We start from the raw sequence: 23,474 nt of genomic DNA, 5'->3' as shown, positions 1-23,474 counted from the left end.
AATAATAAATAAATAAATAAAAAATATGCCTACCTGCCTCCACATCAACAGTTTCATCTTCACACACATCATGCCAACATACAAACACCAGGGCCTGTAAATGTTCTCTGGGATACGTAAGATATCAGCACATCTAATGGTTTTTCTCTAGATATTCTCGGTCCAAGGAGGATGATTAGATTAACGAGTGTACTACACATCCAACCCCATACATTGATCAGTTGCAGGATAGTAGATTCATCAGACAAAAATTTCCACTAGTTTCCATTAAAATCTAAAGGCCAGGTTGCAATTTAAATTTACTGTAACTTGTATGAACTCTGTAAACACTGGCCAATGGCCATCCTCTCGTGCCACCATGTCATCAAATTGTTGACACAAAATTGTTCATAATGTGTTTGGCACATTTCCATGAAATGTCTTGAGCATATTGGTGCTCCCAAGGTCATGTACCCTTTTGATTATCTTTCCTCCATCACCATATCATGTTGTTTTTAGCTCCAGTACTGATAAAACTTAGAATAAAGAAATCATCAATCCAACCATATTTGTAAAGCACATTTAAAAACAACATTTAGCCAAAGTGCTGAAAATCAAGCAAAATTATAGCAAAAGCATAAAAACAAGACTAGTTTCAAAGACACGAGAATAACATTAAAGAAAAGCAACTCTCATAGTGATTAAAAAGCCAGAGAATAATTATGTGTTTTAAGATTGGATTTAACAACAGGCAGTGTAGAGGAAACTTGTCTAGAGTTTGGGGGCTACAACAGTAAAGGTGTGATTGGCTCTGTGCTTTCACCTCGATCTTGGGACCGCAAGGAGCAACTGGTCAGCTGACCTGAGTGCCCTCGGTGGGACGTGTAGTTGTTTTAGCTCACAGAGAGAGGTTGGAGCTAGGCCATTTATTGATTTGTAGGTAAACAATAACATCTTAACATATATCCTAAAACAGTGTGTGGTTTGGGCATAGGTGTAATTAACAGGGAGGATGGGGAAACTGGCCAGTGCAACACACCCCAAAAAACCTAATATAATTTCCTTTACATAAATACAGACATTTGCACCATAACTTGGTTCAGAAAAGGCACACATTGTTGCAGAAAAATTCAACAGAATGCAGGAAATTAAGTGTTTGATATGCTCAAAATTTCTAAATGTTCCACTTTGGAGATCTCAACTGTAGAACTGCATCAATAAACGCAGCAGGGTCATTCAGCAAAAAATAAGGCAGGGCCTCTCTGTGTGGAGTTGGCATGTTCTCCCCATGCATGGGTTTCCTCCTACCACCAAAAACATGTATGTTATGTTAGAGCTCCTGTCAGCGCCCCGTGAACAAAGGCAATGGCCAAAAGACTGGAGTTTGTCCCCCCACTGCTCATCTGTAAGCCTATAGCATGGGTTAAATACAAATGATGAATTTCATTTTTCTATGTATGCTTAGAAATGACAATAAGGCACATTTAACCTTTTTAAAGCACACATTTCTTTTAGATAACTTGAACGTGAACACCATCTTCTACTGTTTACCTTATGATCACAATGATGATCTGACGCTGATGACTTATGGTGGTTTTCCTAAAGATGGGGGTAATGCTGGTGTCCATGAATATGTCATATGCAGTCACATTGAGGTTTACACTATTTGCTACACTATAGGGCACCTGTCCAGCACTCGCAGCCCACTCACTCTGACATCTCTCCATTTGTGCATGTATAAGACCTGAGCATGTGTGTATTTCCGGCCTGTGTGTAGTGTTTTCTAACAACAGAGTGTAAAATTATAATTTCCCCACTGGTCAATAAAAAGTATAATTCATTTTGTATTGCCTTGAGTTGTGTATGTTCTCTCCTATTGCCTCAATTCTCCTATATGTATAATGGCACAAAGTTTCCCCCATGGGGGACTAATAAACTATTTTGTATCGTATTGTAGAAACAAGTAAAGGAAAAAACGATTAAATAATGATTTTGATAACTTTCCAGAAGTGTAAAATCCAAACTCATATACAGTGCCTTGCGAAAGTATTCGGCCCCCTTGAACGTTTCGACCTTTTGCCACATTTCAGGCCTCAAACATAAAGATATAAAACTGTAATTTTTTGTGAAGAATCAACAACAAGTGGGTCCCAATTATGAAGTGGAATGAAATTCATTGGCTATTTCAAACTTTTTTAACAAATAAAAAACTGAAAAAGTGGGCGTGCAAAATTATTCAGCCCCTTTACTTTCAGTGCAGCAAACTCTCTCCAGAAGTTCAGTGAGGATCTCTGAATGATCCAATGTTGACCTAAATGACTAATGATGATAAATAGAATCCAGCTGTGTGTAATCAAGTCTCCGTATAAATGCACCTGCTCTGTGATAGTCTCAGAGGTCCGTGTAAAGTGCAGAGAGCATCATGAAGAACAAGGAACACACCAGGCAGGTCCGAGATACTGTTGTGGAGAAGTTTAAAGCCGGATTTGGATACAAAAAGATTTCCCAAGCTTTAAACATCCCAAGGAGCACTGTGCAAGCGATAATATTGAAATGGAAGGAGTATCAGACCACTACAAATCTACAAAGACCCGGCCGTCCCTCTAAACTTTCAGCTCATACAATGAGAAGACTGATCAGAGATGCAGCCAAGAGGCCCATGATCACTCTGGATGAACTGCAGAGATCTACAGCTGAGCTGGGAGACTCTGTCCATAGGACAACAATCAGTGTGTATACTGCACAAATCTGGCCTTTATGGAAGAGTGGCAAGAAGAAAGCCATTTCTTAAAGATGTCCATAAAAGGTAAAAGTCGTTGTAAAGTTTGCCAAAAGCCACCTGGGAGACACACCAAACATGTGGAAGAAGGTGCTGTGGTCAGATGAAACCAAAATCGAACTTTGTGGCAACAATGCAAAACGTTATGTTTGGCGTAAAAGCAACACAGCTCATCACCCTGAACACACCATCCCCACTGTCAAACATGGTGGTGGCAGCATCATGGTTTGGGCCTGCTTTTCTTCAGCAGGGACAGGGAAGATGGTTAAAATTGATGGGAAGATGGATGGAGCCAAATAAAGGACCATTCTGGAAGAAAACCTGATGGAGTCTGCAAAAGACCTGAGACTGGGACGGAGATTTGTCTTCCAACAAGACAATGATCCAAAACATAAAGCAAAATCTACAATGGAATGGTTCACAAATAAACATATCCAGGTGTTAGAATGGCCAAGTCAAAGTCCAGACCTGAATCCAATCGAGAATCTGTGGAAAGAACTGAAAACTGCTGTTCACAAATGCTCTCCATCCAACCTCACTGAGCTCGAGCTGTTTTGCAAGGAGGAATGGGCAAAAATGTCAGTCTCTCGATGTGCAAAACTGATAGAGACATACCCCAAGCGACTTACAGCTGTAATCGCAGCAAAAGGTGGCGCTACAAAGTATTAACTTAAGGGGGCTGAATAATTTTGCATGCCCAATATTTCAGTTTTTTATTTGTTTAAAAGGTTTGAAATATCCAATAAATTTCGTTCCACTTCATGATTGTGTCCCACTTGTTGTTGATTCTTCACAAAAAATTACAGTTTTATATCTTTATGTTTGAGGCCTGAAATGTGGCAAAAGGTCGAAAAGTTCAAGGGGGCCGAATACTTTCGCAAGGCACTGTAACTCTAAACTGCTGTGCAGTGTTTTGGTTTCTGATAACAGATCTATTGTATTACATAAACTTTGTGTTTGATTGTATTTTATCTTCTCACCGGTACCTGAAGCAACACACCAACATAGACCCTTGTGGTTCTATTTTCAGGCTGAACACCAGCCCACAGTTTAAGTCTTGACATTATGCACATGACAATACCCAAATGCACAATATCCTCATCATGTGCCAGCTACTGCAGGTGACACAAAGTTCATGGGTGCAAATCTGTCTGGTAGGCCATGGGGTGTCAGGCACAGCCGGTGTTTGGGGAGGGGTGGGGGATGGAGGAGTAAAGGGAGGTAACAAGTCTCTAACAGGCTAAGTGATGGATGTCTGACTGCTAAGCTCCATACTACAAAGGAGCTACTAAAGCTGCTGAAGACACTAATGAGCCAGTGACTAAAACCTGGCCTGGATTCACTGGACCGCACAGGTTAACACAATGCCAGAGGCTGATTGGTTCACACAAGGACGTGTGGTGGATTTAGGCTATCATTCCTTCAGTTAAAGGAGTATAGAATATTATGGTCATTTGTTTTTGGATATCTGTAAAATAATAGAAAAAATATTTTGACAGTATGTACTACTGATGTATTATTATATCAGTATGCTTTTGTTTTGGACATTTTTCATGTTTTCAGAGAAAATACAGTGACTTATTATGTAAATCCAGAATGTGTGTTTATAGGTCAGCAATGGTTTACAGGGGGCTCCAAGGGGGTGACTCAGGCCCCCGTTTAAAGATATGCAAAGCTGCTCAGGCAAACCATCACAGCAGGTGATTGGTTTGCCACAATCCAGGTTTGGCTTCGAGGGCCAGGTGTTTGATTCTTAGGTTCTGCCTTTCGTCATTTCACTGGCTCCCTGGACCTTGAACCGCTGTATGATTGCTGACATTGCACTCACAGGCAGAAAAGACTCAGGATCCTCAGTCATGTCAGTGATTGGGTGATTTGTCGGAGTGGTAATGCCACTTTAATGTGGATCTACCCTTCCCCTAATCCTCATCTACATGAAATCTGTCCAAAGGTCAGTTTTGGCCTTTTGTCCACAGGAGTCCCACCAGACCATGGTGGTGGTCTTGCAGAGGCAAAGAGCCCTTTGCTGGTGGCAGAATTCAGCTAACATTGCAAAGGGAAGTGTGCTAAAACCAGTGGTTTCCCACCAGCAAGTCTTCACAGATGCGTCCCAGGCAGGTTGGGGTGTTGTCCACGAAGGCTGCGGGGTCATCAGCTGTTGAAATAGCTTCTGAGTGACTCAGCATATCAATACCTTGTAGCTGTGAGTGGTTCACCTAGCATTTCACCATGTCCTGCCCAGACTAAGAGGTCATCACATCATTGTCAGAATCAACAGCACGGTGGCGGCAGCCTACATCCACGCGCAAGGGGGGCTGGGCTCTCCTTGTTTTCTGCAAACTGACAACCAAGCTGTAGCTTCAGCATCCCCTCCCCCTTTTTGGCCCCTTGTGGCTGCTGATCTGAAATGGCTCTCCCTTAAAACTGGGTTCCTCTTGGCCATAACCTTTACCAGAGTGTAGGCACGCTCCATGAACTTTTTACAGTGAAGGTTGCAGGTTTTTACCGGATGTGTCGGGTATAATCCTTTGGCCCAACCAGGCTTTCCTGTCTAAGGTTCCATCTGACTCAGCCTGTCAAGTTACAGTAACTCTGAGAACTGAGAAGGGACAGGTGGTCCAGTAGCCTCAGTCCATGCTGTATCCGGTCAGGGCCCTAGCAGAATACATCAGATGCGTACAGGCCCTTAGGAAGACTGACCGGCTGTTTTGCTCCCAGTCATCTGGGTAGACCTTTGTCAAAGCCAAGGCTGTACCAATGGGTCGTAGATACACCATTGAGCAGGCCTATACATTTTCAGGTGTGCCTGTCCCATCCTGGGTACAGGCGCACTCAATCCATGCATTGCTACCTCATGTGCCTTATGGAAAAAGGGGAGCCTCCCTTGCTGCTATATGCACATGAGCCACGTGGTCATCTCAGTCTGCATTCATTAGGTAAAGTGCTCCATCTAAATGTGGCAGCCATCTTCTCCCTGTCCTATGTTGCCAGGGTCCTATGTTCTCAGAGTCCTATGTTCTCAGGGTTCTATGTTTCCAGGTTCCTATGTTCCCATGGTCCTATGTTCTCAGGGTCCTATGTTCCAAGGGTCCTATGTTCCCATGGTCTTCTCAGGGTCCTATGTTCCCAGGGTTCTATGTTCCCAGGTTCTTATTTTCCAAGGTTTCTATGTTACCATGGTCCTATGTTCTCAGGGTCCTATGTTCCCAGGGTTCTATGTTCCCAGGTTCCTATATTTCCATGGTCCTATGTTCTCAACATCCTATGTTCCCATAAGGTTCTCAGGGTCCTGTGTTTTCGGGATCCTATGTTCCCATGATGTTCCCAGGGTCCTATGTTCTCAGGGTTCCACGTCACCAGGGTCCTATGTTCTCAGGCTCCAAATGTATGAGGGTTCTTTGTTCCCAGGTTCTATTTTTCCCAGGTTCCTATATTTCCATGGTCCTATGTTCTCAGGATCCTATGTTCCCATAATGTTCTCAGGGTCCTGTGTTCTCGGGATCCTATGTTCCCATGATCCTATGTTCCCATTATGTTCCCAGGGTCCTATGTTCTCAGGGTTCCATGTCCCCAGGGTCCTATGTTCTCAGGCTCCAAGTGATGAGGGTTCTTTGTTTCCAGGGTTCTATGTTCCCAGGGTCCTATGTCCTCATGGTCCTATGTTCACAGTGTCCTATGTTACCAGCGTCATATATTCTCAGGGTCCTATGTTCTGAGGGTTCTATGTGCTGAGGTTTCTTTGTTCCCAGGGCCATATGTTCTCAGTGTCCCATGTTCCCAGTGTCCTATCTTCTCAGGGTCCGTTGTTCTCAGGGCAGTTTTAACATTGCTCTAGTCCACAAGAGAAGTATAATTTAAAAAGTGTTTTTAATAGAGATAAATGGATATCTCTATCGTTTCGTAAAGGCCCATAACTAAAAGACAGTTTGTTCAGTTGAAGAAAAGAATTGATTTTTGTTGTTTGTTTCAAAAGAAATTAAGCCTTGCATTATAATAATTATATTTGTTTAGGTGGGACTAGTAAAGGGTTAACAGTGTCAGTTACAGTTCAACTGCAATTATTGTAATTTAACTCATGGCCCCTACTGTACTCATAGTATGAACAACTTTAATGGGATAAAACTGGAAAACTATACCTTTAATGGCATTTTTTAATCTTGGTTCTTTTTACCAGTTCTACAGTATACATTTGTTTTATTAACATATAGTGTATTCATGCCTTACCTTACAGTATACCTTTTTAACCAGGAGCTCAGAGAATGAGCATCCTTATTTGCAGGTGTTAATCCAGCTCATGTTTTCCTGTCGTCTCTCTGCTCTTATGGCTGATTACACTCTGTGAGTGCAAAGCAGGGAGGGCTGTCTGTTGGAGTTCGCTGCTGCACTCATTAGTAGCCAAGCATGGGCAGAGTGTAGCATGCCAGCCTCTAAACACTGGGCAACAGCAACGTAGCCAGGAGCTTCTCCACCGCACAGCCGCATGTCACTACTTTAGGACTTTTCACTTCTTTTTTTCTACATATTACCTTTTGGTCCGTGGTTTTACCATGGAGTTGGGGAAGATTCATTTGAATCTAAAGACAGTACTGCTGACGATGATGATGTTCAAATGGGGTGAGTAAGACAACTGTTGTGTTCCAGGACAGTTTAAAGTGTTCCTTTTGGATGATCATTTCTGTCTAATTGTAATTGAAGGAAATCACATTGTATATCTCAAGATATTCTGTGCTGTTTGTACTTTTCCTGTAAAAGCAAAAGGTTTGATGGAAAGAGTTATTACAAGGACATAAATATAAAAATCAAACAACTATTTTACCTCACATATTTGCAGCATGCTTACTGGCTAACACAAAGAATATTAGTGCTAAATTGGTTAGTCCAGAGGAGCCGTGATGGAGCAGGCCTCAGGAATGTCAGCAAGGCTCTCAGAGGTGCTGCTCTATGAAGGGCACATAAGTGGGCTTTTGGGAGGTGCTTATTAGGCTCCTGTGTGCTCCCACTATATTAGGAGACTCAAATACATGGAGACAGGTTGTCGTTTGTCTTTTGTCACTTACAACAATGATGAGGGCATTGGCTAGTTTCCAGTGGATTTCACAATCCTGAGAAACCTCGAGCATGTGCGGGATCATTATTGTAATTACTGACATTGTGAGATTTTTGTAGACAAATCTCTTAACTGGATTCTTAAACATTAGCCGTTGGTGTAAGCTTAGATCGTTGATTGTTGGTGTTGATGGTCAATGGACAGTTATTTCTGTTTTTTTTTACTAGCTCTGTCTTTCATTTGCCACATGACTGGTTTTGAATCAGAGCCAGTGCTCCTCAGTCATGCACACTCAAACAGAGCAAACATGGGTGAGATCAGTGGAGAGAATCTCATTCATATCTGTCTGCACATGAATAAGGTCACACAATGTCCAGAAAGGTTACGTTTTGTTTCTGAAAGTTATGTTCCATTAACATTTAAAAAGCAAAGGGACATCAGGCAGAAGAAGTTCTCTGTGATGTGATGATGTGAACTCTGGGAGTTGTTTCTAAGCATGGACTCTTTCCATTGAATGTCATGGTAAAGAACATTAAAGCCATGGTTGCAGAAAAAAGGCAGGGACTGCTGCTCTTCTAAAACACATGATTGATAGCACACAGGTCCAGTTACTGTGAGTTCATCATTCAGTGGAATCTCACTGGAATTCTGTAGCAGCTATAAAAAACACTTGCTATAAAGCAACTATAAGGACATTGTAGGTGTTTCAATTCAATTTCACATGACATGTGAAGTACAAACCGAGAAAAATAAAAAAAAGCCGGTGATGCTCATCATCCAAACCAAAGTCAAAAATAAGTACTCACTAAGAGTGACTTATGTAAAGGTGAACCATGTTGCTCATGTTCTTGATAATGTTACTTTATTAAATAAATGTTCAACTGGGATACTACCTATGTTATTAACTAGTTTAAAGAGTTGAAGGAGCAGAACAAAAAGGGGTAGGCTTGTGCAGTATGAAAGCATTTGGATGAGCCGGAGCCTGATTCAGGTGGGGATCAATAAACTGCAGCTATTTGCAATGACAAACAAACATAATTTCAAGTGGTCAGGTGGTACAACATGTTGAAACAGGAATGGCCCAGGAATCGACCCTTGAGGCACACCATTGGACACATGATCTGATGATGAAATATGACGATATGAAGTGCATGTGCAGTCACACAGTGTCCATGATCAACTCCGGTGCCTGAATGTACAAACCCCAATTCCAATGAAGTTGGGACGTTGTGTAAAATGTAAAGAAAACAGAATACAATGGGGAGAGTTTCACCGCTTTGTGAACAACTGCATGAGCAAATAGTCCAACAGTTTAAGAACAACATTTCTCAATATCTATCAAAAGATTCAGAGAATCTGGAGAAATCGCTGCACTTAAGAGACAAGGCCGAAAACCAACATTGGATGCCTGAGGGATCGAAGTTCACGGCACTGCATTAAAAACTGACATCATTATGTAAAGGATATTACCATGTGGGCTCAGGAACACTTTGGAAAACTATTGTATGTTAACACAGTTTGTCACTACATCTACAAGTGCAAGGTAAAACTCCATAATGCAATGCGAAAGCCACACATCAACAACACCCAGAAACGCCGCCAGCTTCTATGGGCCAGAGCTCATCTAAGATTGACTGACGCAAAGTGGAAAAGTGTGCTGTGGTCTGATGAGTCCACATTTCAAATTGGTTTTGGATATCATGGACGTCATGTCCTCAGGGCCAAAAAAGGAAAAGGACCATCCAGATTGTTATCAGTGCAAAGTTCAACAGCCAGCTTCTGTGATGGTATGGGAGGTGTTAGTGTTCATGGCATGGGTAACTTGCACATCTGTGAAGGCACCATTAATGCTGAAAGGTACATACAGGTTTTGGAGCAAGATATGCTGCCATCCAAGCAATGTCTTTTTCAGGGACGGACCTGCTTATTTCAGCAAGACCAACTAACAGACTAAGCCACCTTCTGCACATGTTACAACATCGTGGCTTTGTAGTAAAAGAGTGTGTGTACTAGACTGGCCTGCCTGCAGTCCAGACCTGTCTCCCAGTGAAAATGTGTGATGCATTATGAAGAGGAAAATACGACAACGGAGACCCCGGATTGTTGAGCAACTGAAGTCATACATCAAGCAAGAATGGGAAATAATTCCACCTACAAAGCTTCAACAGTTAGTGTCTCAGTTCCCAAACGCTTATTGAGTGTTGTTAAAAGAAAAGGTGATGTAACACAGTGGTAAACAGGCCCCTGTCCCAGCTTCTTTGGAGCATGTTGCAGGCATCAAATTGAAAAGGAGTGAATATTTGCACAAAAAAAATAAAGTTTATCAGTTTGAACATTAAATATCTTCTCTTTGTAGTGTATTCAATTGAATATAGGTTGAAAAGGATTTGCAAATCGTTGTATTCTGTTTTTATTTATGTTTTACACAACGTCCCAACTTCATTTGTAGATTTGTAGGTTTGTAGATACGAGCGTGATTGGATTTATGGAAGCAGGGACATGAGTGTGGACAAGCTCTGCTTTCTGTCACTCTGTTTCATTCACAGGAGAGAAAACTAGATACGCTGCTCATCTGTCTCGGAGGGAGGCAAAGACAAAAGACAGTGTGTGACAGACAGAATGCTCTGGTGCTGAGCTGTGGACCTCAAGAGAAGATGTTTTGGAGCTCCTGATTGGACAGTTGATAGGCAAAGAGAAAACCAGAGGAGACAGAGTTGCTGTGTGTGATGTGTCTGCTCCGTGTACTCTGCGTCACGTCTGATAGGTACAGGTGTCTGAACAGTCAGGATCAACCTTGTTTGTATTGTGTGGATTACCCATAATGCTGTATGGGACAATGATGTGAAGATTATAGGAAGTTATGGAGTATTAGTACAATCATACACCAAGTTGGAGATTAAATCTGGCTGGCCATGCTCACTATAGTCCTTAAGTATTGAGTACTACATCTGTTGCTTTATTTGTATTAAAAAATATATCTAATAACTGCAGTATGTTTATAGGAGCAATACAATCATTTGAAGCTACAGCCCCTCTAGCAGCTCATTTTGCATAAGGTTTTGTGAATGTATATGAAAATAGTGTGGATGAAATAAATGGTATAAAATAGTGAAATGTTATAGTGTTATTATATGTGTGCCATGTTTAATGAGGGTTTGAGTATGGGAAGCTGGGGGAATGTGAGCTCAAAGTGAGAGAAGAAGAAAAAGAAGAAGAGTATGTGAGAGACAATCTGGAGACAGAGAGTGGACACATGCTCGAGCTGTAATCTGTGCACGTATCCTCCATCCGGAGATTAGAGGAGCAAGGGGATTGGCCCAAAGAGGCCTGAGGGATTACACCATGGAACGGCTCTGCAGTTCAGGGAGGTTGTCAGACCTGCTCAGGTGGAAGACGGGGGGAAGACTAAAGTGGGGGGTGGATAGGAAGAAGGTGTGCACAGTGAAAAGCAATACATGAATGAAGCAGAGAGACACAAAGTGGCAGACTAGATCACACATCAAAATAAATACAAGACCAGTCAATTTGACATTATTATCACAAACAATTATTATTATTGCTGTTAGAATTGTAGCTGGTTTTATGGCATCATTAGAATTGTCGGTTAGCACTGCTGAGGTCCGGTCAGGGCCGCTCTATGTAGAGCAGGTTCTCCCACCGTAAAGAAATGCATGTTGGGAACTCTGACTTGCCCCTGAGCAAGACACTGCATTACAACTGCAGCTGGACCCTGGTCAGTTAGCATGGGTTAAATGTAGAGGACACATTCCTTGTATGTGTAAAATGTACTTGGCAAAAAAAGGATATATTATATTAGATTATTATATATTATAGAACTGAATGAGCAACATGGTAATATAGCAATTTGGTCCATGTTGCATGGTTAAACATCTCACTTTTTGCATTTAGTGCCAATGACGGAGATAGTGTGTCCTTATCAGAGACCTGCAATTAGTGTTTGCTTTTTTTTAAACCTGAACCTTAACCAAGTGTTGCCACTTATTTTACATAGTTTATTTGCCATAACCATGGTCTTTCCCTCACCTTAACCATACCATACTTCCCCCGCACTGGTATCGTAGGAAATGAGAATTTAAATTTGAATTAAGCGTCTTTAACACATGAGCTGACAGTGAACCCGATGATCCGAACGTTCTGATGAACGTCAATGAAACGGAGCATATGAAGTTGCTGATGTGATATTCAGAACATATCCAGACGATCACTGTGCTGTAAAGTGCTGAATGGGATTCTTTAAAGACAGGGATGAATCAATGAAATCAACTGAATTCATTAGAATAAAGGCCTTTCCTGACTCTCCACCAATGTTTGACCCAACAGCACTTATGTTAAGTTTCTTACCAAGCAAGCAAAGGATCACCTGCTCAATCAATGCTCGTGTTTATCCTGCTCTCTTCTCACATCAAGCAGACGTGAGCCTAATCTGGAAACCATGGGCTCTTCTTTCCTCTGTAATCTGTACAGTTCAAACACAGTTAGTGTCTACGCTTCACACTGAGGGGAGATGTACCTCAACAAAAATTGGAAATGACAGCAACCTTCTGCTTCCAGAGGGCAACGCTGGGCCATAGTGTAGAGCTGAGAGCAGCTGCCCAAGAGCGGATCACTTCTACACAAAATGATCAATCATGGGGGTTGGGTGCTGGGACTCACTACCTGTGGCATGTTTGTGGTATGTTATATTTTAAACTTTTAACACATGCTTTAGTGCCACAGTACATTCAATAAGCTTGAATCATATAGAGACTATGGATTATTATGGATAAGATTGAGGTGCATACAGTAGGGTGCCAACACTGCTTCGTCATTAAAACATTTTCTCTTTTATTGTGATTATTTCATCTTATAAGCAGAATGTTTCCTCATAATTTTTCTTGTTGTTATAACAAGAGTGACCATCAGGGATCATCACCTGCTCTCCACACATGAAAGCCCCTGAACACCACACAGGGGGTTTCACTTCATCTGGCTGATTAGACTCAGGTAGAAGAATTTATTAGGTCACAAATCTTTTCTACCAGTAGGAATGGTAACCTGTCATTTGTCCCGCCCTAACAGGAGACTCAGAAAGATGTCAATCAATCAGTCTAATCACACCCACACAGTCCTGATTGGTCCAATCAGACAGATTACCTGAAAACACCTGTGTGTCTGTTCACAGACTTTAATAATGCCACTCAATTTTAACCACAGACAGAATTATACATTCAGTAATTTCCTAAAAGATTATCTGTGGCTGAGTTATTGCCTCAATATTCTCTATGATTTATAATACCTGTTCACTCATTGGAAATATTAATCATTACATTGCAAATATGTAAATATGATTTGAGTTCTTAACGTTTGTCACTTCAAACACGAACATACGTTGAAAATTGAATTGAGTTATAGTGACAGATCTAGCTTGTTTTTACTATTATTCTCTTTTAAAGCTATAGTGTGTAGTTTCTGCCGCCCCGATGAGGAATTCTAAGTAATGACAACAACACTGTCGGGGCGTCCACATGACACAAGCCTTATGTGATCGCGCAACCCCCCCATCCTCCTCCACACAGTTGCTAGTAGCCAAGGAGGACACGGAAGATTAAAAAAACATGATGGACTCTTTAGAAGATAATTATCTTCACTTGAGTTTCTGCGAGGGAAAGTCACCTGATGCCCCAATCTTCTGAACATAGTCCTACTAAGAAATCCAGAGAGAGTTGTGTGGAGCTGATAATCTTAATTAGCTTTGTAGCAACTCATTTGACAATGGCTTGAATGTAATGGACGTTCATTAATATCTGCATAACATAATTAATATATAATTAAGTTACACACTAAAGCTTTAAGGCTTGTTATCTTCTGTCACAAAATAACTAATCTTGTTAAAATAAGAAACGTGTTGTCATGACATGATATAGTATGTTGTTATAATGAGAAAAAAAGAGTCCCATGCCTGAATACTTTTACACATAGGAGACATTCAAACAAAGGAGGTTAGCTGTAATGTATTCATGCACTTAATCTTTATATGCATAACTCATGTTAATGAGTCCTGGCTTCACATTAGACTAACAACATCACATTATGTCTACTAGAACAATACAGAGCAGTCTAACATTCTTTTATTCTTTTCAATAGAAACAGTTCCCATTAAATACAGAGACTAGCTCTGATGTCTCTTTTGCTATATGGCTGCATGGCTGCATGGCTGCATGGCTGCATGGCTCCATGGCTGCATGGCTCCATGGCTGCATGGCTCCATGGCTGCATGGCTCCATGGCTCCATGGCTGCATGGCTCCATGGCTGCGCTAGAACATTGGAATCCTTTGTGACCGGCTGAACAGGGTCTGCTGGGCTGCACATGCTTGCAACCACTAATAAAAGTGACTTTTTCCCAACCGGTTGATCTGATTCCATATTCTCTCCCTTTGCCCCCCTGCTTCCCCTCCATAACTCCCTTCACTGTGAATATCTTCCACTTGAGTGAGCGTTTGGGAACAGGACGCTGATCAAAGTGTCGGGCAGCGAGGCTGCGAGTAGTGGATGGGGAGTTGGGACTGCCCTAATAAAAGGAATGTGGACTGATTCCACAGAGGCCGCGTGTCATTGGCTGCTGAGGGGAGACAGATCCTCACTGAACTAGTGTTCACATCCACTCGGTGAACTGACACACAGAATAGCCCCTACAAGCTCCAAGAGACGAGAGGGCACAGTACAGTCATTATCTGCTCTGGCTACAAGCTAACTGAGACAAGAAACACAATTAGAGCTAGTAGAAGGAACAGCGTGTGGAGCTGGGCCAATGTTCATTAACAAGGGAACTTGTGCCTGCAGGCGTCTTTGTGAAACAACACTAAAGATCCCAGTAGTGGCCCCTAGAGGCCATGGTCAGACAGTGGGCCCCTTGGCACAGATGGCAGGTGTTTGGCATCTGGTTCGGCAGGTTAACTGTCACTCTAAAGTAAGACTTTGTTCCCGCTACAGATGCTAGCTGGTGTCCAAAGCTTCCAGCCACGGCTGATCCCCACTGACGCTCTGCTATCACTGTCAACTTAGTCTATATCCACGACATTCCACTTCCTGGATAGTTCCGGTGCTGCCGAAAATTCCGCCGGATGTCCCTCATTTCGGCCGGATATCCGTCCCCTTCCTCTTTCTTTGTGTTGGCGTTCTAACCTCCGGTGGATTTGTGAGGACTATGGTTAACTGCTCCTCAGATCTCTGCAGGGTAAATCCAGACAGCTAGCTAGACTATCTGTCCAATCTGAGTTTTCTGTTGCATGACTAAAACTACTTTTGAACGTCCACATGTTCCACCAAAACAAGTTCCTTCCTGAGACTATTTAGCAGAGGCACCGGGGCTCCGTCTGGAGCTTAGCACCACCCAAGACGATTGTGATTGGTTTAAAGAAATACCAATAGACCAGAGCACATTTTCCTCCCATCCCAGAATGCTGTGTGGACTAGCCAGACCTTCCTCTGAAGCCTCAGTAGCCTCATTGCACTCTTTCTAGTTTATTATGTGAATCAATATATTTAGTTATATTGATTCACATATGACTGCCAGCTACTACAGTGACTTCACTGTGTAGGGACAAGAGCCAGTGACCTGACTACTTCATGTAAACTTTGCATTTATTTCCTATCTTGTCAAGTTCATGGCAGGAATATAATCTTTCTGTGTGTTAATGTATTTTCAGGATTAGCATATGAATCCTCAATCAAACAGCAAAGAGTAGCTGGTGCAGTTTTTACTTCAGAGAATATCGTGGACATTAGAATGTTTTTTTGCAACCATACATTATGATATGATATACTTTATTGCACCCCTAGGGACATTCGTTTTAGACTCAAAAGTTGCACACATAAATAAATGCCTTGACAGTTCCAAAAAATACAAAAAACAGTACCAGCTGTGCCAGTCACAACAATAAATTGCACATAAAGTATTGCACACATCCTGTCATTATCATTACCAAGTGACTGGTAAAGGCTGGACTGAGCGGGCCACGTGTGGGCTTCAGCTGTACAGTCTATGTCAGGATTTAGGACGTCTGCATGTGAACTTGGGTGCCAGGACTCTTCCATGAAGTGAGAGCAGATTAGAGGAAATGTCAGACTGAATAAGTGAAACAGATTTAACAGCAGGTGACCTATTTTAGTCACACTTGGTGATTTCAGGTCATTCACTTGTTTGTTGCTGCTAAATAGAGATATTGTCATGGAAATATATTTAATGAGCTGGTCCTGCCCAACATTCTGCAAGTGTCCCCCGCAGCACTTTGTGACGGACCTGACATTAAGTATATTATGCTTTCTTTTTATTCAGACAGCCCAGGCTTGTCTGTATGCCAGAAGACCCCAGCACTGACAGGGTCCTGTTCACTGCTAAGACAGTACTTCTAACCTCTGGGACAACTTGTTGCATTTCCTGTGGCTGTAGGAAATGTGATGTTTGCATTAGCAGTGACTGTGACAGGACATTCAGCTCTGATACAGCTGTCTGCACATGCATTCATCTATCCTTGCAAACATGTGCTTGTGTTTCAGGAATCCTGTGCACAGCCACTTCAGACAAATGTTTGTCTGCGCCCTGCCAGAACGGAGCCACCTGTGTGGACACCATGGATGACTATGCCTGTCTCTGTGCCAGGGAGGGGGTCCGATACATGGGCAAAGACTGTGATGAGCTCTATGACGCCTGCTCCTTCGCCCCGTGTGACGACTGCACCAGCACCCCGGGCACGGCAGAATACCACTGCATCTGCCCGGACGGATTCACAGGGGATAACTGCACTGAGGAGGTGGACGAGTGTCAGAGCAACCCGTGCTCTGAGCCCCGCTCTCTGTGTGTAGACCAGCTGAACGGATACTTCTGCAGATGTCCTCCTGGGTACGGAGGATGGGACTGCAGGACACATGTGACTGACTGCATCGATGAACCCTGCAGCAACAATGGCACCTGTGTGTTGAGACCACAGGGCTTTGAATGTCGCTGTGCACCGGGGTTCGAGGGGAAGACCTGTGAGGAAGATGTGAATGAGTGTTTGTCAGAGCCCTGTCAGAACGGAGCTATCTGCATCCAAGGAGTGGCCGAGTTCCACTGCTTCTGTGTGCCGGGGTTTCAGGGTTATAACTGTGAGATCGACATCAACGAGTGCGCCTCGCGACCCTGTGAGAACAACGCCACCTGCATCAATGAGAAGGACCACTATGAGTGCGAGTGCCTGCTAGGCTTTGCAGGTACACACACACACACACACACACACACACACACACACACACATACACACACACGCCATGGCACCAGGGTAACATGGGAACCTAAATTAAAAGATAGTGTATTATAGTGTGTTTTTCTTTGATATACTATCTTTAAGTCTTGCTAGAATTTATAAAATAAACATGACATTATAAAAAATAAATGAAGACATTAATTTTGGTTGGTTATTACATAATGCACCATATTATTACATTTTCGTTAAAAAAATATTGCAACCCATGCATTTTGTAAGAACTGCCGCATTATGTAATAATTTATTCAAAATGTGGAGACATTTATTACATATTGCGTTCAGGGTTTTTATTACAAAATGCAGCAGATTATTACATAATGAGGGTGTTATTACATAATAAAGTGAATTTTTATTACATTTTGATGTTTCATTACATAATGCATTGTCATTACATACTCCTTTGTTACAGGGTCTTAGGGGGCTTACACACCTGCCTCATTTAGTCCGGCTGCATCACACTAGAGTTTGTTTGCCCCCTTGGTGCAGATCGTTGGTTTCATGCACTGAAACTTACATAAATACTTTCAAAACATGTACAGGATGGTGAGACCTGAAAAACACAATGTACACAGTTGCAGGTACTGCAGATTCACAGTAATATAACTTCATATTGCTCAGCCTCCTGCATGTGTGTTTGCTTTAGTTTGGAGCTGTGAATGAAGAAGTCATCGTGAATCATCTCCTAACAGAACACATTAGCAGAGACTCGCAGCGTTGCTCTGTTTTCCTACGTCTTGTTCCTCACCGTCATTTCTTAAGTGTTTTGTTTGTTCTGATAAACTGGGCACGAGGAGTATTTTAAGTGCACAGTAAGATGTTGTTAGTCAGCCATCTTATCTGCAGCTCAGATAAACTCTCGCACTCCCATCTTGCTTTTCTACCACTCCTTTCTTTCTCCACACGCCTGCTCTGTGTCAGAGGAGCTTGGTGTTATCTGTGAGCGGCCGGGTTAGATCAGCACCGCTGCATTCTGCTGTCACACTATCACTTAGTTTGGACTTTTATCACCGCAGCTATCTGCAGTCCAGAACAGACTGATACAGACATCAGGGCAGAGCAGTGTGGTTGGTGTGTTGATTTATAAAATGTGACTGATTAACACTAAGACCCACTACTACATATAGTGTATAAAATTCAGTTGCATTAAACTGGACCTATAATAATGTGTAGGGCAGCCTAAAGCCTTTACACATACCTTTTTAATGGTGCATAAAATTAAAATTGTTGGCATATTCATATACTTATTCATCATGTTTTAATATTAAAATGGGCCACAGTGAATCCTTAGGCTCCAGCTGTATCTGGGAATGACTGTCGTACCTACAGTATATGCCAGTAAGCCTATCATCAATGTTGTGTACATTAAAACATTTTTTATCTTTGTTAATAATATGTTGGATTCATGTTGATGTATATTTTCAGAAATATTTGACTTTTTCTTTAAACCATCAAACAATAATTTGGCGGCTCCCCCCTACATCAATTCTGAGGACTCCCTAGGGGTCCCGGACCCCCTGTTAAAGATCTCTGGATTAACACAATTAACAATAGCAACTTTTACCAGATATGACCATCTGCGTCATTGCTTCCAGTGCTTTCTACTGACTGATGTGGACTCTGCCCTCCTCCCCCAGGAGTCAACTGTGAGGTGGAAATCGATGAGTGTGAGTCCGGCCCCTGCCAAAACGGCGGCACCTGCCACGACCTGGTCAGCACGTACTCGTGCGAGTGTCTGCCCGGCTTCGATGGCATCGACTGTGAGCTGGATGTGGACGAGTGTGCCAGTGAGCCCTGCCAGAACGGAGCCCGCTGCCATGACATGGTGAACAGGTAGGCCAGTCAACAACCTGCTGTCTGGAGGAGCTTCAACAGTACAGGCAGATCTACCGGGGAGCTTGTGCATGTTCCCCCTATTGGGTCTTTATTATTGGCAAAAAAGGTATACCCAACAAATACCCAGAAGCTTTTTAACAACAGTAAGTTCTGAAGGTGTTCCCAGAATCCTCAGACTCTGGATGTAAACATTTTCGGTCAGCTGCACAGTAAAACTGATTGTTTCTTGTTTCTTGTTTCCTATCGTACAACATATGTTCTTGCTCCTTCTATATGACACAAGTGACATAATAAACATTTTACTGAGTATGAAAATATGAGTACAAAAACTAACAACAATATAGAGATTTATTTTTGAGATTGAAAGGTTTTTGGACAGTGACATGGCATTTCCAGCTAACATCTTTGTTTGGATTAGGAAATAGTTGCTAATATTAAATCATGCAGTGACAGACAGCAGCATCCAGACTGCTATAAGAGTTTGGAAGGATTCTGGAAACATAGTCTCATGGCTGTAGAATACTTTCTGGGCTTGTCATAAATGACGGGGTGTTATTTTTTCCAGTAAAACGTATGCTTAGCTATGGAACTGGAATGTAATGCTAATACATGAGAGGAATATATTATACAACAATCACTTTTACAATCATCAGACAAAAAACATCCCCACCTCAATTTCTTTTCACAAATTGCACCCTGCCTTTAACCACACCCAACAGTGATGTCATGGGGTCCTTGAGTACATCTGTACTCTACCTGTGAGTACAATAGATGCAATAATTACAATGGTCCATGCCCGATGATATAAATGCATACAATAGATAGCAGCAGTGTAAACTACAGATCTCAGTTTAGTAATATTTCGTAAGAGGAAAAAACAAGCTCTGGCCAGTTGCTTTACATGTGTCAAACAACAAATTACACAGGTTGGTGCCGACAGCAGAGGAAAGAGGCCCCACCCCCCAACCCTAACCCAATACAATACATGATCTGGGGACAATCTTTTCTGCAACAACAAGCAGATCATCCGTCTATCAGCATCGAGTTGTGAGAGATGAAACAACTCTCCCATGAAGATAATAATAATAATAATAATAATTTATACTTTATTAATCCTGCAAGGTGAATTACAATCTTTTCACTCTGTTGTTATTACACACATTACACACAGGCCTGAATTACACACACATGCTCAGTACCTGTACATGCACTAATGGACAGATGTCAGAGTGAGGGGGCTGCCCATGGAAAGGCGCCCCGAGCAGTTGGGGGTTCGGTGCCTTGCGGTTCCCAACCCAAGTCCCTGAGCTACTGTCACCCCCATACAACAAAGCAGCGTTTGCTCAACTGAATCATGCTAATCAATTGCTCTTCAGTTGCTTCTCAGGGTCTCCGGTCCCTCTACGGACAGATGGACAAGCTGAGACAACTAGCTTGTCCATCTCTGGAGCTAGCATCCTCTCTCCTCCCTGAGAAGAGAGTCCATGTTCTGTTTGCTGTTCAGGTATTGCCCTTTGTCGGATCTCTCTGTATAAACACTCATTGTGTCTCCTGCAGCTATGAATGTGACTGCAGCGATACAGGATTCCAGGGGGACTACTGCGAAGTGGACATCCCTGAGTGTGCCTCCGATCCCTGTCAGCACGGCGCCTCGTGTTCAGAGGGAGTCCGAGGATACGCCTGCCTCTGCTGGCCAGGTACTCCACTACAGACATGCAGAGCCCCCTGGCAGTGTCAGCACACTGTTCAACACGCAAACTGACAGGGCAATCATCTAAACTGCAACTTATACACCAAGTGTACACAACCTTTGTATTTCTTTCTAAAGCCATGCATTTGAATTTAGAAAGACGCTCTGTTGCTGTTCTCTCAGAGTTACTTAGGACAATAGTAGCGACTAGTACTTTTAGGACGAGTGGAAATCAGGGTGAAAGATGTGTTTGACAGTGGGGTCACCGTAGAAAAACACTGGTCTAACTAAAAAGTTGTAATGGGACAGAATATTACCAACAGTTAATACCAGTAGGAGGCAGTAATGCAACATATGGGATGCCAACTGCCGTACAACCCTAAAGAAGAAGAAGAACTAGTATTTTTGCTTTGCACCAGAATCCAACAAGTTCTCTTAAAAGAAAGTTCTATAAAGTTTAAACTCACAAAATTGCAAATGTTTTTAGTTTGTTTGGTTATTTACAGAAATATGTTATCAATAAGGATCACCAGGACTTAATGAGAGCCATGCTAGCAGCTCTGTAGCTAGTTAATATGTGAGCAGATAATATTTACTATGTTCATCATCTTAGTTTAGCATTTGAGCAGGCTTATTAGCAATACACACAAAGTCCAGCTGAGGCTAATGGGAATCGTCATTTTGCAGGTATTTGGTCATAAACCAAAGAAAAACAGAAATGTTGACCTGATGATGGCACAAGATGACAATTCTGAGGATGACCAAAGTTTTAAAATTCACTCTGAAAAGTACATGTCTGTATAAAATGTCATGGTAATTAGTTTATTTATTTCAACATGTGATTAGAGGTTAAACCCCTTGAGATGCCCATCTTGTCTTCAATGGGGTGCTCAGGAAAAAAACATGACACATTTAAGCACATAAATAATAATATTAATAATACTGATAATATGAATAATAATGATAATAATAAAAATAGTAAAAGTCAAAGTTTAAGTCAACGACATAAAACAATCAAGTCAAAGGCATGACAAAAAAGGTTGTTGAATGTGAAGATCTGAATGAAACTAAAAGCTGTTTACTATAAATAAGTATAAAGGATAGTTCAAGTAAATGCATTTGAAAATAAAGAGCAACCAATGAAAATATTTCTTAAGCTCTAGTGCCTCACTTCCTTTATGAAGTGGAGTAACTCTAGCACATTTCCAAATAGATGGATGTTTACAATTAGATAAAGAGAAATTAAATACATTTCTGTGGGAAAGCAAACTTCATGAACTTAGCCTTTCAGCCATCAGGTCCAGGCACTTGGCCAACATTTCGAGCAGAAATTAATTCTGTAGGTAAAATACATCTGAAAGAAAATGACCCATAGTTATTGAGATATTTCACTGAGAACCACAAAATCCTGGTGGCACCAAATATAAGTCAGAGAATCACTAAAGTTAGAAGGATTTATCCCGCGAATGTCTGCAGAACATTCCATGGTGATTATAGTTATTGAGACATTTATGCGGACCAAAGTGGTGCCAAAAACAATAATGTAACAGACATAATCAGAGTTATAAGTCCAGTCACAAAAGAGTCAAAATGCTCATATAGAAAATGTCAGAAATGGATCAACTTGTGGCCGAGATGAAAGAAAGCTACTTTAATATCATTAGACTGTGCTCCGATGTAAGGAATCAGAGGTTCATCTTTTTTTCTTAGTTTATTATTAGCTATTATTATAATAATAATTATTATTATTGTTTCCTCAAAGATTGTGACTGATCTAAGAAGACATATGGAACACTTCATATGTGTTTGATACCACTACATGTCCTGTTGTTGTCTTCTCTAGGTTATGAAGGACCAAACTGTGAGATAGATATCGATGAGTGTGGTGAGCAGCCGTGTGAGAACGACGGCGAGTGTTTCGAGCGCTCCGATCCGTCCCACTGGGAGCTGGACTGGGAGCTCAGCTTTGCAGATGCAGCTGGATATATCTGCCAGTGTCAGCCAGGCTTTGCAGGTCAGGAAAACAAGGAAAAAAGAAACCAATCAGTTCTCACACCTTTTTACATTTTTCTGACAGTCATTTCATTTCTTTCACATTACAGGAGAGAACTGCTCGGTCAACATTGACGAGTGTGAGTCTGAACCGTGCCAGAACGGAGCCACTTGTGAGGATAAGATCAACGGCTACACCTGTGCATGTGCTGCTGGATTTCTAGGTGAGTCTTGGACCGTGTAATAAATGGGCTCATGTTCAAATTTAGAATACTATATGTTCTTTGTATCAGTGGAAATGCAACATTTAACATTTTCTGCTATCCTAAAAATAAATATTACGCTTAGGCCTATAGATACATATTAAATATGCTCAGATAAAATGAAACAATCAAAATAGTTTAGAGTTAATGGACTAACATTAGTAAAGAGCCAACTATGACAAACTTAACGCTTGTTTTAATCCCTTAAATCCAACTGATCCGCTATGGGAAACCATGCTGTGCAGCCAAACATTATTCCAACCCCAAAAACTTTCAGATTCTAGATTGCAAAGGAGCCAGGGATCAAACCACCATTCCTGGATGGCCCGCTCTACCACCTGAGCATCACATCTATATCAGGGTTGCCTGGTGGTAAAGGGCTTTCAAGAATATTAGTCTGGATCAACGGAAGTACATTATCAGGATAATTGCCTGTCATGTCCCTCACCTTCCTCTCTCTGTGTGTTTCCGTTGTCTAACTCCGTTCTCTTCGGGAAACATCAACAAACCTTGAGCTAGCAAGCTACTCGCTGAAAATGTCAAGTTTAGAAGAAAATTTGGATGGTGCAACAAGTCAGACCTGCTTGG

The 23,474-nt window shown here is 41.9% G+C and overlaps 1 protein-coding gene across 1 annotated transcript in view; it reads left to right on the top strand.

Moving 5' to 3' along the window:
* The first annotated feature begins 7,115 nt into the window (after positions 1-7,115).
* crb2a (crumbs cell polarity complex component 2a) overlaps positions 7,116-23,474 on the top strand; it is a 34,761-nt gene continuing 18,402 nt past the window's right edge. The window contains exons 1-6 of the mRNA XM_039780127.1: positions 7,116-7,372; positions 16,363-17,055; positions 18,743-18,938; positions 20,499-20,638; positions 22,475-22,645; positions 22,734-22,847. Coding sequence (XP_039636061.1) covers positions 7,306-7,372; positions 16,363-17,055; positions 18,743-18,938; positions 20,499-20,638; positions 22,475-22,645; positions 22,734-22,847 — 1,381 coding nt within the window. The 5' untranslated portion in view covers positions 7,116-7,305. The remainder of the gene's footprint in view (positions 7,373-16,362; positions 17,056-18,742; positions 18,939-20,498; positions 20,639-22,474; positions 22,646-22,733; positions 22,848-23,474) is intronic.

This window comes from Perca fluviatilis, chromosome 17 (genome assembly GCF_010015445.1).
Source record: "Perca fluviatilis chromosome 17, GENO_Pfluv_1.0, whole genome shotgun sequence".
Classification (NCBI taxonomy): domain Eukaryota; kingdom Metazoa; phylum Chordata; class Actinopteri; order Perciformes; family Percidae; genus Perca; species Perca fluviatilis.
Note: the sequence above shows the minus strand (reverse complement) of the source record. Positions and strands in the feature narration are given on the sequence as shown.